Here is a 19,877-nt window from a genome sequence, read left to right as displayed (position 1 = left end):
ACTTCCACAGGTGTTTGAAGTGCATTCTCCTTACAACAAACCTGCCAGTCAAGTCGTGGTTATTGTTCCCCAAGTAACAGAGTATGAGGCTGAGCCTGCTAGCTACCTTGTGAATTTATTGGCAGATTCAAAACTGGGAACTGGGAACTTCCGGCTTCGTAGCTCAGTTTATTCATCCACATACGCGTCAGTCCTCAAATCCAAGTGCAATGAACTTCCCTCATCTCACCAATAGGGCTTTCAAGGTGATCTAGGAAAAGATCACCTTATCCTTATCCTTATCTACAGCAGGATCTTGGGGAGGTTTATTTTGTCCTTTGCACCTCGGTCTCTGCCAAAGAAAGCTCCTCCAGCACTTTCATTCCCATTTCATTCCTATTGCTGTAGGAGGAGGCAGAAGGAAGCTTATGTATTGTTTCTTTTTCTTAAAAAAAAAACCCCTCTTCATTAAGGCTCGTCCTTGCTTGAGGCAATGGAGTGTTGATGGTTTGAGACGCTCCTCTAACACCAGTGAGTCATCTCCCTCCCGACTGATGTCAGAGAGGCCTTTGTGCTTTACAAGGATTGGCTGTGCCTGGCTCACAGGGGCTGTCTCATTGGAAAGGTGAATGTGCAAAGAAGCAGCTGTGGAGGGGTGTGTACTCGTGCATGTGTGCAGTTAGAGTGTCTGCAGCAGGCACAGACAGTTGGGCTTGGCCAGAGCAGAGGTGTTTTGCTTTGTTCAGAAAGCACCGAGAAGAAGACAGCAACAGGGGTTTGCTGTTTGTGAGAGGCTCCTCGGATTGCTTATCCAGGAAGAATCTGAGAAAAAGGGAGGAGGAGGAGGAGGGGGTGGGGGGAAAGAGGCTTTGAATTTTTCTTTCTTTTTCCTGAAGTGCAAATCAGCTTGGGACACCTGAGCCTGCTATGCCAACCGAACTCTCCCACATGGTGAGAATGCATGCCATCTCTGATTTCCCCTCCTCGCTGACAGCACGGCTTCTCCACAAGGGTCCAGAGTACCTTCGCAAGCAGATGGAGGCAGCCAACCCTAGCAGGAAGAGCGCCGTGGAAAGGTTGGCAGCAGATAAGGCCAAGTACGTGAAAAGCCAGCAAGTCATCAGCAGGAAGCAGGTGCCGGCCATCACCCTCAGCTCAACTTCTGAGAGTAGCAGCGAGACTTGTTCAGTGGAAAGCAAGAAGGTCGCGCGCTCAAGAGAGGAGAAGGACACGGCAGGCCAAGTTCCCACGGCCACAGAGCTGAGCCCCGCAGCCCGGCAAGACGGCCCTCCCATTGTGAGGCGCAACAGTGGTAAAAGGCAAATCCGACCAGATTCCTTGGTGATCTATCGTCAGAAGTGTGACTTTGTCAGAGGTCAAAGTCAGGAGAATACTCGTGGAAATTTGGTCCGGAGGCTGTTCCAGGGTTCCTTCAAGGAAAAGCAGCTGGTTTCTGAAGTGTCCAAAGTTGTTCTCAAGGAGGAAACCATTCCTGAAGTGGAAGGGGCTATTTTGGGCAAGGACACAAGACATAGCTATGATCTAGAAGGACAGAATTCACCCACAAAGGCAAACCCAGTGCTCTTTCTGGTCAGCAGATGCAAAGATGCTGTAAATGTGACTTCAGCACCTTATGATGTAAAGGAGATGAAGCAGAAAGGTCTTCAGAGATCTCAATCAGATATCAGTTCGCGATATTCAAAATCCTTCTCTGAATTTGACACTTTCTTTAAGAACTGTGGTCTTGAACCTGAAGTAATAAAAGATTTAGGCCAAGAGACTATTTCGGTGGCTTCAGACAACTTCTCATTCCATCTCCACAGCATCAGTGGGGCAGCTTCTGAAAGTGACTTCACGAGACACAGTGATGAAGAGGGACTCCTGGAAGAAGAGCTCACGGAACAGGCGCCTAGTGGCACCTCTGTGGTTGAACGCAATGCTCGGATAATCAAGTGGCTGTACATGTGCAAGAAAGCCAAAGAGGCTAATGTGATGATGCAAGACTTGGCATAAGGACTGCTTCCTTCATAGAGAAACCCAGGTCAGTGTAACACGAATGCATATGCAAAGTATATCCGTTGCACCTTTGATATTACCCAGCATAGCTATGAATATACAGAATAAGGTTCTTTCCTCTTTATCTCTCCAGCACCATGGAGTAAGGGATGGGGAAACCTACAATTTATCTTTAAGATATAATAATATTTAATATATAAAGAATTATGGGCATAACATATGGTACCAGTGTTGATACTAATGCTTCTATTTGGGCCTTCCGTAATTTTATAATGGTGATTGATTCCAGAAAGTTACAGCTGGTTGTTGTTGTTTTATGAAAGATTCCACTGTTTGAGCTGGCCTTTAGAAAGTCATGGACTTTGCTAAGGAGAAATGAGAACCACCAAAGAAATTTAAAGTCAATATTTACACACATGTCGTCTGCCCTCTGACTGGCAAACAGCTTATTTACAGCAGGTTGGGCCATGATAACAAAAAGCCTGGCCATTTGCTCAAGCCTTCATTTTATCTAATTAAGATAAACTGGCACACATTTTGTCCTTTGCAGCTGTCAGCTTCATCATCCCTCTACTTTCCTTTTTCTTATTTATCCCTTTTTAACTTAGGGTGGTGGGAAAAACATTTGTGGACCTCTCTTTTCCCCACTTTATTTCATTTGATATTAACAAGTGATAAGCCTTCCTCTGATGTCGCAGCATAACAGGTTTGGCAGTTATTTTCTGGCATTTCTCCTTTTTCCATTTGGTTGAGGAGTGAGTGGGACATATTTTGCTGCTTCATTGCATTTATTGCTTTTCGCCTCAACTGTGGCGAAGTTGGTTCACAACTCCACCAGTGCCAAAAAGAAAGGTTTAAATATTAGGGCTGCAAATTTTCTTCAGGTTTTTTTTTTTTTTTTGCATTTATATCCCGCCCTTCTCCGAAGAAGGGCGGCTTACACTATGTCAAGCAATAGTCTTCATCCATTTGTATATTATATACAAAGTCAACTTATTGCCCCCAACAATCTGGGTCCTCATTTTACCTACCTTATAAAGGATGGAAGGCTGAGTCAACCTTGGGCCTGGTGGGACTTGAACCTGCAATATTGCAAGCAGTTGCTGTTAATAATAGGCTGCATTAGCCTGTTGCGCCACCAGAGGCCCCACCAGAGGGTTGTTGCTTCAGCTGGTGCCCCAATAAATCTAAAAGGACTGGTTCCCAGTCAAACAGGAAATGAACAGCATAATGTAGTACAGTCTTGGGCACAATTTCCTAGGAAGTAGGATACAGTGCATCAATAGGATTTACTTTTCACCAAATACACTTAGCATTTGGACTCTGCAATGGCTTTTAAAAAAAGAGCACATGGAAAAGTGGTGTAGGAGTTAGAAGATCCATTCACAAACTTGAACCTTTGATATACTGTACTGATTTGGCAATTTCTCTGTCTTGCACTGAACTCTAAGCACTGACCTAGGATTTAACAACTGGTACATCAAGGCAAAAAAATTAAGCAGTTTCAATCAGTCATAACAGGTCAATGATCACAAATGTCAGATAGAATCCCTTGGGCAATTGAAATAAATGGAAATTAAGAGGTTTATACTCCCTGAAGGAAATGTGCTATTGTGCATGGGACACTTTGCATGGGTTGTGACTATCCTACTCTTCAACAGCTAGGGATGTGCTCGTGTTTTTCTAACGGGTGTTTACTGAAAATACAGAGTGTTGACTGGCTGTCCCAAATGCAGTCATTGAATGTCGATACTTGCCACTTCAGCAGCAGTGTTTCTGGTTAAACATACTGAGATTAAATAAGTTAGTTTACCAAATACACTTACAAAGTAAGAGACATCAGTTAGCATCTTTTGGCCGAGAGAGACCAATCAGTTGATGTGCCCTTGAGCGACAACTAATTTAGCCATAACAATCTGTTCAGAGGCTAGGCACATCATAAAATACAATACAAGCAAACATGTATTTATGTAAAATAGTGAGAGAAGCGTATTGTACGTTATAAGCAACCAAGCCCTACCTAAACCTTTGGAAGGGCAACTGTCTTGGTCAGGATCACTCTGAGATAACATGTTACTTGAAGCATGTCTCAGATGGCATTTCCTCTGGAAACTGACCAAGCAATGTTGGCATGAAGCTGAAATGCCTGGCAGAGAAGCAATAACTAAATAAATAATGAATAATTTGCTGCTTTGTTCAAGGTGATTATCTCATTGCCTAATTATAAGGTGGACGTTGTCTAGAGCAGTGGTGGCGAACCTTTTACTTACTGAGTGCCGAACAGGTCTGTGTTTTATGTGCTTTGCGCGCACGTGTGCCATCCGTGCTAACGCACAGGTCCTCCCCCATGCGCTGCGCACGCAACCGCACCATCTGCCCAGGTGCACAGCTTTCGCGCATGCCCCCCGTGCACTGTGCGCACAATCACACCATCTGCGCAAGCACACAGCTTTTGCGTGTGCACCCCACCGTGTGCTACGTGTGCAATTGCACCGCCTGCGCATGCACGTGGTTCTCGCATGCACAATGCATGTGCAAGAATGCCACCTGCGCATGTGTGCGCTGTGCACCAGTACTCTTGCATGCGCAGGAGAGGTCCGAAGACCAGCTGGGTCCCCTGAATTGAACGCATGCACACCGGAGGCCAGAACACCATCTGGGGCGCATGCGCAGCTGCAGGTGAGTTGGACGACAGCTTGCATGCCCAGAAAAATGGCTCTGCGTGCCACTTCTGGCCTGCGTGGCATAGGTTCGCCATCATGGGTCTAGAGCCATCTTAGCTTGAGATTCAGGTACTAAGGAATTTACATTTGGTCAAGATATGATAGTTCATGAAGAAATGACCCCATAGCTTAACAGAAAAGTCCTGGCAGTATCACCTGGAGCGGTTTTGTTTAAAGAGAAAGAGAGATTTGATAACATCTGAATAGAAAACCAAGATCTTAATTATTCACCAGTATTTCATTCTTGGCAGGAGGAATATAAGTGAAATTTGATTTCCTTGATTTTTAAAAAACATGAAAACATAAATCTCTTTATTTTTCATCACAGGAAAATAGAAGAGTAGTTACCCCCACTTACATTTCCATTTTTATCTCAGAAAAGAATAAGCCATACTAACTCAACATCTGTGTATTTGATGGTCTCCTATCAGACAGTCTTATGAGCCCAATCTCCTAGATTGGTCCAAAACTGCTCACTAGTACATCTGAACCAAGCTGTAGGTAATGCAAAGCTCCTCATTGGCTAATCCTGAGATATTGATAACATTGATAAGAACTATCTGGTTTAAATTAGGGATGTGGTGGCTCAGGGGCTAGCCTAATGCTGAGCTTGTCGATCAAAAGGTCGGCAATTCAGCGGTTCGAATCCCTAGTGCTGTTGTGTAACGAGGTGAGCTCCCAGCTTCTGCCAACCTAGCAGTTCGAAAGCATGTAAAAAATGCAAGTAGAAAAAATAGGGTCCACCTTTGGTGGGAAGGTAACAGCGTTCCATGCGCCTTTGGCGTTGAGTCATGCCGGCCACATGACCACAGAGACGTCTTCGGACAGCGCTGGCTCTTCGGCTTTGAAACGGAGATGAGCACCGCCCCCTAGAGTTGGGAATGACTAGCACGTATGTGCGAGGGGAACCTTTACCTTTACCTTATCTGATTTAATCACTTACTACTGATAAAGAATAAAGATGGTGAGGAATGAGATCATATTTAAATCCAAAATTCTAACACAGGGAAAGGAGGTGTTTTAGCCTGTGTGTAGCCATCTGAAGGTATCCTCCAGAAAAGTGTACCTACCACAAACACAAATTAAAATCAAAACTAAAAAAAATGCACATGCATCTTTCACATACTATATACACTAGAAAGGGTTTTTTCTAAATTAGTGTTTTGTGGGGAGCAACTTTGCAAAGAGTTCATGGCATACAGGGTAGAAAAACTCTAGATCGGTGTTTTTCAAACTTGGCAACTTTAAGATGTGTAGACTTCAACTCTCAGAATTCTTCAGCCAGTATGGAGTTGAAGACCACACATCTCCCAGTTCCAAGTTTGAAAAACACTGGAAATAACACAAATAAAGTCTCATATGTTCATTTGTAAGGAAACACCACTGAATTCAAGAAGATTGGCTTCCAAGTTCTTTTTCCTCATCTTTCCACTCAAACACACAGTTGCCGGAATGGTACTGTTGAGGAAAAGAATATTTGTTTGTTTGTTAGATTTGCTTATAAATAACTCCAAGTAGCAAATATATTTAATACTCCTTTTACTTTCTATTTTCCCCAACAACAACAACCCTGTGAGATGGGTTGGGCCGAGAGAGAGTAACTGGCTCAACATCACCCAGCTGGCTTCATGCCTGAGGCAGAATTAGATCTCACAGTCTCTTGGCTTCTAGGCCAGCACTTTAATCACTGTGCCAGACTAGCTCAACTATATTAAAAAATTAATATAAACTGAGAATATATCCTGAACAGGGGACTCTTGACTGTCCTATGTTTGGAAAAAAATCACATAATCTTAAATAATTAGTTTTTATGCTCTGTTCTGCCCTACCAAAGGCAGACCTCATGTTAAGCTGTGATTTGTTCAACAAACCATAGTCATCTGATATATTTATAAGCAACTACAGGTATCCTTAGGTTACAGTGGCAATTGGGACTGAAATTTCCATTGATAAACAACATGGTGGTAAAATGTGATATCACATGACCACATTGCTTTGCAACAGCAATGCCAGCTGTCTTGCTGATGTCCTTAAGTGAGGACCTCACAGGTTCAAGCAAAATTGGTGTACCTAGGCTTGTTTAAATGAACATGGGCTCCAGTTTGAGCAACAGCATGTCTCCAAATGGCCCTAAATTCTGAGTGTCCCTTACTTGGAAATCTGCAGGGCAGTTTAGAATTCAGTAGGAAATAATAAGACGAAATAAATCCATCTATAACAGAAGCCTGATTAATGGGTTTTTTTCTTTAACTTATCCTTGGAAATATATAAGTGAATTAGGAGACTGAGCTGTGTAGGTAGCAACTTTTCTAAAACCCAGATCGGGTACATTGGGAAAAGAACACCAACCAACAGATGAGCGAAAGGAACACAGATAAATGAGCCAGTTCAGATGATAGTTTCAGCATGAAATTTCCATCCCATCCTTTAAACTGACACTAGCATTGAAGTAAGTCTAGCTGCAGCAAAATGGATCCCAGGAGAGAAAGCAATAAAGGAGACCAGTCATTCTAGAGGACCAAAAAAAAAGAGGATTAGGAGGAGGACTGATTTCACAGTTTTGACCTTGCAGTCTTGCTTAAATCCTTTAGTGGAAGGCAGGAGTTCTGGTGCTTGGGGTGTTTGCTGACTAATCCAAAACACATCAAAACCCATCTTGGGAGTGTGATAAAGAAATGCGGCAGATTGAGGCATCAATTTTTCTAATGAGGGAATTTTTAATTTGTCCCTGCAGAGAGATAGATCAAAAACAGCTTCTCCAATGTGAAATCTTCCCCATCTATTGATACAGCAACTCTTTGAATTTTTTTGGCTGGCATAAACACAGTTGTAAAAGGTGCCAGGTTGAAAACAATTGAATAAAACCTTGCTCGGTTTTGCCAAAAACATTGCAGTTTCTACATAGAGAGCCAGTTTGGTCTAGTGGTTAAGGCAACAGGCTGAAAGCCTGAGTTCAAGTCTGCCTTAGCCATGAAAAGCCAGCTGGGTGACTTTGGGCCAAGTCTCCCATTCTCTCTCCCCCCCAACCCACCTCACAGGGTTGTTGTGGTGGGGAAAATAGGAGGAGGAAGATGCGTTGGATATATTCACCAACTTGGGTGAAAATAATAAAGGTGGGTTACAAATAAATAAAAATAAATAAATATAGCTTTATTCTGAGCTTTTCTAAAGCATTTGAAACAGCAAAGCCTTCTTCACTAACCAGTGCTTGACTTTTCATAGTCACACCTGATTGAGGGTAGCAGCTTAGAAAGAATATGGAGAAGAAAATATGGTGATGATTGAAGGGAATGGTTAAGAATTTTATTTTTTTTATTTGCTTGTCGAATCAAGTTTTGCCCCCCTACAATTGGTATAAACTACAGTTACAGATTTGAGGCTGGAAATAATCATTTTTGCAAATAGACACGTTAATCTGAAGCTCCTGCAGGATGTAGAATTTTACAACATTTAAAAGTTTCTGAAGGCAGACCTCGGTGCAAAGTTTTATGCATTGCAATAATCCATTATTGACTTAACCATGGTTTGTTAATTGAGCCATAAAGGGCTGAGTTCCCATAATATGCTAAGATGTCCACCGTATTATACAATCCACAATGGTTAAATCACACTTCACACTATGCTAAAATCAAACAAACCACATTTTGGCTTAGCATAGTGTGTGAATCAAATCTGTAAATACATAACTCTGAGAGCCAGCACTACCAACAGGTCAGCTCAAAACGGCAATGTCTTGAGAATGGTATTGGTAGCTAATTTCACTTTGTCCTTCAAAATATTAGAAGAGATATTTCTGATCTTTGTTATTTCAGAGCAGCTCTTGTTAAGGTAAATGCATACCATTTTTGCAGTGAAGAATTCCAATGGCAAACCCTTTACAAAATACCCAATTTGGAATTCATCATTATAGTATTTATACAATGTGTTAGTCAGAGGATGAGCTGTAAGGAGGCTACTGAATCGTTTACAATCCTGTAATCCAGGCCTAGTTCTGTAACGCTAGGAACTTCCTGCTATGAAATAATATATCGTTGATTTCCTGCAAATATTGGCTTTTTTCCAAAGAGCAAACACAGTTGCCTGTACCTGTTAAGTTTTCTTGGTTGCTTCATTTTTAAAGAAACATAAGCAACAGACCAGATTGTCACTGTGGTGAGAGAATGAGTGCCAATTGAAACAACATACTGGAGCAATAGGCTACTTTTAACCTAGTTAGCAAGATGGCCTCATTGTAGACAATTGGCTTGAATTATTCCAGTAGGATTTCGTCACATGCTTAAGGTCTTGACATCCTCATTTCCTGTGAGATTTTGCAAATTTTATTTCTCTCTATGCTGCGTGTATAATACTGTATAATTAATTTAAACTTGTAGCAGTAATTTTTTAAACTAACAGAACAAAGTACTTTTTCATGGTATTAAATGCTATGATAAATCAAGCTTGCAATTTTCATGGAAGACAAAGACGGAGATGTGATCCCCTTTAAATATGGTTAGATCCCCATCTTCCCTCTTGCCCAGTAAATCATTAAGTGTGACAGGTGTGGGGATAGAAACCAATGAATTCTGGAGAATCACAAATCCCCCCACCCCAAGATAGATGCAATAAGAAAACATTTTTATAGAGTCATATTGAGCCAAAATGCAGTTACACCTATCATGGCAACAGATAAAGCATGGTTCATACAGATAGCTTGTATGCCTGCTTGCCCCTAACTCTGGCCCCAAAACTTCTGCTGGCATCTTTTTTTTTTTTGCCTTGGTCCCTCATGAAGCTTCATCTCATTCCAGTCCATGAGTGAGCTTGGGGAGGAGAAACTCAACAAGTCATTTTGTCTAACCTGTGTTGCTCACCCATAATCAGGACATGCATGTCAGCAGGACAAGATATGACTCTACAGGAAGTAGAATGCAACTATACTTTGCTCAGAAGTCTGCCTGCTTTTTCCCATCCCTCCCTTTTACTTATACCTTAGGAAAATTATAGGGAAGCCAGACTGAGTGTTTTTCTAGCACTTTCCTTTCTTTCCAATGTAGCTTTGGTACTTGTTACCATCATATTGTCTTCTGGATGCAGAATTATAGAATAACAGAGTTGGAAGAGACCTTGGAGGTCCTCTAGTCCAACCCCCTGCTCAGGCAGGAGACCCTATAGTACCATTCCAGACAAGTGACTGTCCAGTTTCGTCTTAAAAAAACTCAAGTATTGGAGCACCCACAACTTTTGGAGGCAAGTCGTTCCACTGATTATTTGCTCAGGAAATTTTTCCTTAGGATGCCTTCTCCAAAATCACCCCCGTGGCTCACTACAATTCATCAAAGCTTCAAAACACATAGAAAAAGAGGGACTAGAAATAGGAGAAGATTTCACACCAGCTCACCAGTTTTATGCCATCTCAAGAATGGGAGGATGGCATTTCATCTCAACAATGAAGAAAGGCCCAAAAGGTGATTATAGTGAGCCACTTACTCAGTCCCCATCTTTCAATTACACTTAACATCACATCAATCTTACACAGGTAGTCCCTGACATAAAGCAATACATTTAGTGACCATTCAAAGTTACAACAGTACTGAAAAAGTGACTTATGGCCATTTTTCACATTAAGAACATGGTTATCAAAATTCAGATGCTTGGCAACTGGCTCATATTTATGACGGTTGCAGTGTCCCATGGTCATGTGATCACCTTTTGCAGACTTCTGAAAAGCAAAGTCAGTGGGAAAGCCAGAGTCACATCACAATTGTGTTACCACCTTAACAACTGCAATGATTCACTTAACAGCTATGACAAGAAATGTCATAAAATGGGGCAGAAGTCTCTTAACAAATGTTTTGCTTAGCAACAGAAATATTAGGCTCAATTGTGGTCATAAGTCGAGGGCTACTTGTACTTTTATCTGCCAACTGACTTTTAAATTGTGCTGCAATTACTGTTTATCAACAGGTGAGTTACATTTGGAAAGCCAATGGTTTCTATTGATTTATCAAGAAATAAAAAATAAAAATAGCACTTAGACTTATATACCGCTTCACGGTGCTTTTACAGCCCTCACTAAGCTGTATACGGAATCAGCCTACTGCCCCCAACAATCTGTGTCCTCATTTTACCGACTTCAGAAGGATGGAAGGGTGAGTCAACCTTGAGCCAGTCAAGAGAAAACATTACCATTATCGTTTCCCTTGGGTTTCTTTTTATGAGTTTTTGATATGTAAATCATTCTCCATGGGGGTAAAAAAAAAAACACCAACAAAAACCACTTGCACCGGATTTTGCTCACTGTTATTTCTTGTTCCCTTTCTTTCAGGATTCTGTCAAACTTCTTTCCAGAAACATTTAATAAACTAATCAATTCCCCTGCAGTTTTAACATTCACTCTTAATAGATAATAATGGCATCCTTGCAATTATTAGCCATGGGTTCATTCTTCAGACCAGGGGTGAAATGTTCCCGGTTCGGACCAGATCGCCCGATCCAGTAGCGATGGCGGTGGGTGGTTCAATGAACCAGTAGCAAAAATCCCTGCCCCCCACCATGCCCAGCTGAGCCGTGCGATCATCAGAGGTTTTTTTTTTTTACTTTTAAAAGCATTTTTTCTTCGGCAGAAAAAATGCTTTTAAAAGTAAAAAAAAAGCCTCTGAGGTTCAGCTGGGATCATCAGAGCTTTTTAAAAGCATTTTTCTACAACTTCTTCGGCCGATTCCAGCTGAGTTGCCTGATCGTCAGAAGCTTTTAAAAGCATTTTTTACAACTTCTTCAACCGAAGAGGTTGTAGAAAAAATGCTTTTAAAAGTTAAAAAAAAAAAAGTTGGCCATGTCCAACCAGTCATATTACCACCAAGCCACGCCCACAGAACCAGTAGTAACAAATTTTACATTTCACCACTGATTCAGACACATGTCAAACAACTGTTCCATAAGGAAATCACTTTGATATTTTAACATTTTTCCAGTGTTATCATGAACACCTGCAGCCCTACCACTTTTTGAACTTTCTTAGAACGTTTTTCATTTTTTTCATTATTTTTTAAAATTAGATATGTTCAAATTTTGATTATGTGAGCTTGGGGATGCCACAACAGTCAAAAGGGTGAAAAATGGTCATAATCACTTCCTTCAGTGTTGTAACTTCAAACGGTCTCTACTCAAGAATTACCTGTATGGTAAAAACAACCCAGTTCTTGCATACTGTGACTAGTTGAAGAAAGCTTTGTCTTACTTTCTTCCACGGTCCATCCAATGCCAAGATAGTAGACAATGGCTGAATTTATGCTCAGGGAGGAACAAGGAACCTAGCAGGAAGCCAGATAAGGATCAGTGCTGCAATAATTTTGTGTGAATGCTCCTGAAATTAGAATAATTCATGGAGCTATAAACATAGCACTGTTTGAAGTTTGTAATCAATATAATGTATTCAGCTGGTATAGATCGTTTCTACATCAGGGCTGTCAAACACCCGGTCCACGGGCCGAATGCATCATGCGCTGGCCACCCCCACGCCCAGTTTAGCAAAGGGGAAAAAAGTCCCAATAAGTCACGTGACACTGCTGTGACAATGTGAGTTGACATCCCTGCTGTACATTGAATACTGGTGAGTTAAGCCAGGAGAAGTTCCCTTGTATCTGCTGGAAATGGAATCTATAAATTCTGAAATTCAGGCATATCTCACCCAGTAGATGCTAAGCTCCTATTTGCAAGGGAGCTATTAACTAGTAGTTAAAGCAGCTTTCTTGCCAATACCTGTTAAATTCTGTCTGGCAGCAATTACCCACAAAGAATTAGTGGGTGGTGGCCCCACCTACTCCAGACTCACTTCATTCTGCCTTTTCAGTTCAGTGCCACTCAGGTTCAGTGGGTTCTTGTTTTGCCTCAACAATTTCTTTCAAAAACTGAAGGAACAAAGGAGACAATCACACTGAGAACAAAAGACAAGCTCTTCTTACATTCTGCTGGCTTTGACCTGAAAAACATAACTTTATGATGTGGAAGGAGTTGGCTTGCACAGTTACCTAGTATTGCTTGAAGATGAGCAATGTTGGATGTTCCGCCTTTGAAAAAGGAAAGTGGGAAACTTCGCAGTGTTTGTGTCTGGGCAGATACAGGTAGTCCTTGACTTACGACCACAACTGAGCCCAAAATTTCTGTTGCGCCAGCAAGACGGTTGTTAAGTGTGTTTTGTCTCTTTTTATGACCTTTCTTGTCTCAGTTGTTAAGTTAAACATTGCAGTGTAACTATTAGTAACACAGTTGTTGAGTGAATCTGGCTTCCCCGTTGACTTTGCTTGTCAGAAGGTTGCAAAAGGTGATCACATGATCCCAGGACATTGCAACGATTGTAAATGTGAATCAGCTGCTAAGTGCCTGAATTTTGATCACATGACCATGGGGATGCTCCAACAGTCATAAGTATACAAAATGGTCATTTGTTTGTATTTTTTCAGTGTTGTTAGAACTTTGAATGATCATAAATGAACAGTTATAAGTTGAGGGCTTCCTGTATTCCCCTGTATGCTATGGTTTCTGAGAGAATAGCTTCTTCTTGAAAGTTGCGCTCTTAATGGATCAGAAATTGCTTAGTTGTGAATTTTTTATATTTATTGCTTAATATATTTTTTTAATGGGGCTCTCTTGTGAGCATGAATAAATCAAACAGATGCTGGCAAAACTGTAACTCTGGGTTGTTCAAGGGATATTCATTAAAGAGGTTGACATAAATGAAGCGTTCAGGTTTTGTTTTGGTTTTAAAGAAAGAAATTACTTTTTATAAGAAAAGGCTGCCTCTAAAGATAAATTGAAGTCTTTCTCTAACATTTTCTGTTCTGTTGTTTCCACAGCATTATCTGATAACTCTCTTTGTATATTTATTTACTTATTAGATCAGTCTTTTTCGAGAGCTCAGGGCAACCCATCTTTTTTGTCCATCTTTCTCAGGACCACAACTTTGTGAAGAAGGTGGGCTGAATATCTGCCTAAAATTAGTCAATGGACTTCCATAACTGGGAGTGGACCAGATCTTGGAACTTTTTGGTACCAGTCCACTCCTTTAACACTGCATCTTATGCTGATGAAGAGAGCAATTGGGGAATATTGGGCACTTCTAAAGGAAGTTATTTTTCCAGCAACTCAAAAGCATAAAGGCAATTTGGTTCCTGTGATAGAAATGTAATGAAAATATGGACTTGGTATATCTGGTTTTCATAGTATGATGAGAGGAACTTGAGCTTTTCTACCATGATTTGTACAATGCCAAATACAATGTTTTTATGGGGTTTATTTGCTCCGCTTCTTGTTAGTTCATTATATTGTTATAAAACATTGTATAGACCGCTTTAACTGAGAAGCAGTGGAAATAACAGAGTGGCTTGTTTGTGGCAGACGTTATGTTCAAAGTTTAACACTGACTAACCTTTCTGTTCAGATTTGATGATGAATGGATGAAGTGAGCAAATCTCCCAATGTTATGCTCTCCAAGCCATGGCTTAGAACAGTGATGGCTAACTTTTTGCCATCACATGCCAGGAGGGGGGGGTCGTGCGCACATGACCACACCCATAATTCTATGCGCCCCACCCCTACACATCAGATTGGGAGTGTGCGACCCACCTGCTCACCCCCAATCCTGGCACATGATGGCCCGGTAGGCCCATTTTTCGCTCTCACCAGGCTCCAGAGCCTCTCTATGAGTCTGGGGAGGATGAAAACAGCCTTTCCCACCACCCCCCGGAGGCCCTCCAAAGGCCAGAAACAGCCTGTTTCCAAACTTCTGGTTGGACAGAAAGTGACTTTTTTTGCTGTCCCCAGTGATAGCAAAAAAGTCACTTCCTGTCCAACCGGAAGTTGGGAAACAGGCTGTTTCTGGCCTCCAGAGGACCCCTGGGTGGGGGAGACCATTTTCACCCTCCCCAGACTCATAGAGAGGCTCTGGAGCCAGGTGAGAGAGAAAAACAGGCCTTCCCACCCCAGGCCCTCCAGAGGCAGGAAATAGCCTGTTTCCCTACTTCTGGTGGGCCCAGAAGGCCATAGGTTCGCCCTCACGGGCTTAGAATGCTAGGAAAATCTGGTTAAAGAAAATACTTGGCTATAATGTGTAGTAGCAGAAGAATGCTAGTTTGTATTGGGTCTGAAGGCTCTTGAGTCATGGACATAGCATGGACTGTGGGAAATGGGAAAAGTTTCCATTCCTCCTTGGTTTGTGATAAATGCAACAAACGTGTGGAAATGAATATAAAAATGTTTCTCAGCATCAATCTGAATAAAGCACCTTAACACAAGGGCAGAGTGAAGCATGCAAGCATTTCAATAAAATATCTTTCTCTTTTTTTCAGAATAGATGCATTCAATGAACAGCGAACACAACAGAGAACGGATTTACAACAGTTACTTCCTGTTTTCTTTTTCACCGAGGAGCAGGAAACTCTTTGTTGCTTCTTAAAGGATGAATTGAACCTGAAGCTCAGACTCAAGAAGTGGAAGCTGATGCTTCTTGTTGTGGTTATGAACAGAAAGCATGATTCATGCATGGACCTCTTTTGATGTACATTTTCATAACAAAGCAGAAACCTACAGTTAATTGTCTCTGAGAGATAATTTCATTGTTTCCAACAATGAAAAACATAATTTCTGTATAAGAAAATTTTGTGTGTCTGTGTTTCTGTGTGTGTGAGCATGTGTGTGTGTGTGTGTGTGTGTGTGTATGGATCAGTAGTGGGTTCCACTTACCTTCGCTACTGGTTCGGAACCAGGAATGTGCGTTTGGCACTTCTGCGCATGCGCAGAACGTCTATGATGATGTCCAGGCGGGTGGGAGGAGCCTCCCGCCACTGCCACTACTGGTTCCCCTGAACCAGGGCAAACCAGTAGAAACTCACCTCTGGTATGGATGGGTACACTGTATGAAAGGTGAGAAACGTACATGTCCACTTTGTGGCTGGTATTTATAAGATACCACACTGATTGATATGGATGGATATTAACTTGTGGGACAAGTTAAATGTCTGGAAACAATTCTCTCCAAGATTCTGGTCTAATGTTTACAGTGGAATAGATAGGGTTTTCTCTAAATATAGAAAGCTGCCTTTCAATTAGGCAGATTATCTATCTGTCTGTCTATCTAACTAAGTAACTATCTATCGATCTACCTACCTACCTACCTACCTACTTACCTACCTACCTACCAACCAACCTATCCACTCAGTAGTAATTGAGATGACACATCACAGGAGCCATAATAGTGGTTTTGCCTGGCTTGAATATGTTGTGCAAATTTAGATCTTTGAGTTTATGGAGCTTAGTGCAATGCTTGAACTGGAAAGGGCTTATTAAAAAAAAAACACCTATAATATAAGCATGAGGCATGAACCCTGCTAGTACTGTCTTCAGCAACTTACACACGCTAGGATTTCAGAGAAGAAACTTTGGGGCGTGGTAATGGGCCTGCAGCCCAATTGCTTGACCCAGAACTCTTCCTCCCCCTCCATTACTTCAGAGTCCTAAAAAACCCACCCCAAATGGTTCAGGATCAGGTTACACCAGAGCTGCAACTGGTAATCCAATCCAGTGGTGGGATTCAACTGGTTCACACCACTTCAGCCGAACCTGTTGTTAAATTGTTGGCTAGCCCCACCCCACCTCTTCCAGAAGTCCCCATGTGCCCCGTTTTTGCTCCCAGGGGGGTGCAGGAGGCTGAGTTCTGCCTATCCCACACCCCTGGCCACACCCACAATGGCCACACCCACCCAGCTGGTCATTAGGGCAGGGAACCGGTTGTTAAATTATTTGAATCCCACCACTGATCCAATCCCAGTTCTCATGTCTTACGTACAGTTTAATGTGCCGTGGTACTAAACAGTTGCCTCCCGCTCCCCAAATAATGGAATGGTGCTCATTATTATAAAACTGCATTGCTTTTTTTTTTGTTTTAATGGTACAAGTAGGTTGCATGGGCAGATGCCTGATTTAAACAACCCTGCGGGCATAGATCTGTCTGGGGTAGTTAGAGTGTCTGTGAGAAGATGGTTTCTGGCTGTGGTTTTCCAAGTCTGTTTCTCTGCCACCCGGGAATCGCTGGCTGTCATTTCTGTAACAGCAAGCAAGCAAGCGCAAACATGTCTTAACTCGACTCTTTCAGAAAGGCAGAGAAGCCGGCTTCTTCTTCCCCAAGCTGGCATTCATATATAGCAAAACTGGCCATATTTGTCTGTCTCTTTATCTAGGTAGATAAATAGATAGCAAAGTTGACGCTAAATAACCAAACTTCCCACAGTCAAAATCAAAATTATTATTATTTTTTTGCCTGGAAAATGTGGGATAGCTCTTATCGTGGAAATAGAGGCTTGTCTGAACATTCCTCATTCCTCAAAAGGTATCAGCCCTTTTGTCTAAGGCTGGCATGCACAGACTGGAAGTCAGGAACCTTTTCGTGCTAATACAAACCCTTCATTCTCCTGTGTGAGAAAAGGTCGGTCTGGGATTTCATTCTCCTGCAATATTCCCAAGGCTGTTTTGGGTTAGAATAGAATAGAGCTGGAAGGGACCCTTGGAGGTCTTCTAGTCTAGACTCCAGCCCCCAAGTTATCAGTGGGCAAATAGAAAAAGGGATCTCTTTTAAAAGATTATTATCATTGCCTCTGTGGCTCAGACTGGTAAGACAGTCTGTTATTAACAACAGCTGCTTGCAATTACTGCAGGTTCAAGCCCCACCAGGCCCAAGGTTGACTCAGCCTTCCATCCTTTATAAGGTAGGTAAAATGAGGACCCAGATTGTCGGGGGCAATAAGTTGACTTGGTATATAATATACAAATAGATGAAGACTATTGCTTGACATAGTGTAAGCCGCCCTGAGTCTTCGGAGAAGGGCGGGATATAAATTCAAATAAAAAAAAATTGCAGCTCCATACAATATAATATCTTTTTCTTTCTTTCTCTTTTTCCTGAAGCCTTTTAGCTGTGATAGTTTTGCAGGGTTGGAAACAGTCTGTCCCTGGATCCCGGCTACTGGGGACCATAGGTTGCGCTAATTTCTTTGGGTGTGCTTTATTGCAATACGTGAATGCTGCCAATATGCTTTATAAACCATATGGCAAAGTCACATAGGATCCGCAAATCTGAGAGATGCATTGCACTTTGTGAAGCAGGGGTGGGCAAGCTATGGCCCTTTTATGACCTGGGGACTTTAACTCCCAGAATTTCTGAGCCAGTCATGTGGCTCAGGAATGCTGGGAGTTGAAGTCCACAGGTCGTGAAGGGCAGTGGTGGGTTTCAAAAATTTTTACTACCAGTTCTCTGGGTGTGGCTTGGTGGGCATGGCATGGCTTGGTGGGTGTGACAGAGGGAAGGATATGGTAAAATCTCCATTCCTTCTCCAATCCAGGGGAAGGTTACGGCAAAAATCCCCATTTCCTCCCAATCAGCTGGGATTTGGGAGGCAGAGAATAGATGGGTGCGGGGCCAGTCAGAATTTTTACTACTGGCTCTCCGAGCTATTCAAAATTTCCACTATCGGTTTTCCAGAACTGTTCAGAACCTGCTGAAACCCACTTTTGGTGAAGGGGCCATAGTTGCCCACTCCTGCTGTTGAACATTAAGGCTTGGGGAGGGTGGAGTTTCAGAGTTTTTAAATTTGAAATTAAATGAGGATTTTTTTCTCTCCTTCTGTTAACCATGTCAGATTCTTGGTGACTGCCTGGAAAAGCCCCCTGCAGTTTTCTTGACAAAATTTCTCAGAAATGGCTTGCCTTTGCCTCCTTCTTAAGGCTGGGGGATGATTGGGTACTCATTTTCTTCTTAAATTCCCTCCCCCCAAACTATAAGAGACTCTTCCACTCTATGAGGGGCATCTCTACGGGCCATAAAGGCCATCTTTTCATACCTAGTTTATTGCTTAATGTTGTGAATAAATACAGTCACTGTGACTGATTCTAGGGGATGCGGCAGCTGAGTGGCTAAGACGCTGAGCTTGTCAATCGAAAGGTCGGCAGTTCAGCGGTTTGACTCCTGAGTGCTGCGTAATGGGGTGAGCTCCCGTTACTTGTCCCAGCTTCTGCCAACCTAGCAGTTTGAAAGCACGTAAAAAATGCAAGTAGAAAAATAGGGACCATCTTTGGTGGGAAGGTAACAGTGTTCCATGCGCCTTTGGCATTGAGTCATGCCGGCCACATGACCACGGAGACGTCTTCGGACAGCGCTGGCTCTTTGGCCTTGAAACAAAGATGAGCACCACCCCCTAGAATCGGGAACGACTAGCACATATGTGTGAGGGGAACCTTTACCTTTACCTGACTGATTAAAAAAACCATGGTTAAACAAACCAAGGGTTAGTACATGAGAACATTTAGCCGCCATATCTTGCCTGTGGTTTTCCAGAAATGATTGATTATTGCAGGAAATTGGATGCAAGTTTAGATAGGTATTTGTTCTGATCCTACAAAAATTAACTTTAATATTAATTATTATCAAGCTAATATATTAAAAATTACTCCAAATTCCATTTTTGCTGCAGCCCTTTGATTTTTCTTCTGCTCCTATTTTTCCTTCACCTGCACCCCCCCCCACACACACCCTTCTTGCCACAATGGATGGGTTTGTTCTTGATGTGTGTCTTTATATACATACACTTCAGTTGGCACCACTGAAAGATTGCTGATCCCAATGGGTAAGAGAGCTCTGTTTATGTAAATCTGCAAGCAGGGATCAAGAATGAAATATTTTTTATTTTAATTTATTCTGGGCTTGGGAAGCTAAGCCAGCACTTGGAGTGCTAATTAATAAGAGTATATTAGTCAAAAATATATGGTTGGTAAACAGTAAGTGGCTATTTTGCTTTTAGTAAACGCAGCCCATTTGTGCTCTGGATGTTTTGATAATATTAACAAGGCATTACAAGAGGTGAGTTTGCTCTGTAAGAGACGTCTCATGAGCATTTGTCCATTGCTTTCAGATCTGTTAACCGCAAAATATGTCATGTAATTGTATGTAATTGTATGTAAAGCTTAGTGCTGAAAAGTCTTTGTGACACCTATTTTTTTCACTGTAATGAGGTTTGTTACAAAAAAATTTTTGCTGCTAACATGGAAGAAATTTATTACTGCTATGTGTGTATATCCTTATAGTAATGTGTCAAAGTTCCCGATCCAAAAGGAAATCCACTGTACTTCTGCATT

At 41.9% G+C, this 19,877-nt stretch overlaps 1 protein-coding gene across 2 annotated transcripts; it reads left to right on the top strand.

Moving 5' to 3' along the window:
• Window positions 1-660: 660 nt before the first annotated feature.
• FAM110C (family with sequence similarity 110 member C) lies at window positions 661-19,805 on the top strand. Of its 2 annotated transcripts, none has more exons than XM_058177646.1 (2): window positions 661-2,020; window positions 15,049-19,805. In XM_058177646.1, exon 1 carries the CDS (start codon window positions 907-909, stop codon window positions 1,990-1,992), a length of 1,086 nt encoding a protein of 361 aa, XP_058033629.1. In that variant the 5' UTR covers window positions 661-906; the 3' UTR covers window positions 1,993-2,020; window positions 15,049-19,805. The 2 variants fall into 2 exon arrangements, with proteins under 2 accessions (XP_058033629.1, XP_058033619.1); XM_058177636.1 differs by having other exon boundaries at window positions 15,044-19,805.
• The last annotated feature ends 72 nt before the right edge of the window (window positions 19,806-19,877 follow it).

This window comes from Ahaetulla prasina, chromosome 1 (genome assembly GCF_028640845.1).
Source record: "Ahaetulla prasina isolate Xishuangbanna chromosome 1, ASM2864084v1, whole genome shotgun sequence".
NCBI classification, from domain to species: domain Eukaryota; kingdom Metazoa; phylum Chordata; class Lepidosauria; order Squamata; family Colubridae; genus Ahaetulla; species Ahaetulla prasina.
This window is presented reverse-complemented; position numbering and strand designations above follow the sequence as displayed.

Excerpts from the sequence above, each read along its gene's own strand:
- FAM110C (XM_058177646.1), top strand. The coding sequence starts at position 907 with ATGCCAACCGAACTCTCCCACATGGTGAGAATGCATGCCATCTCTGAT.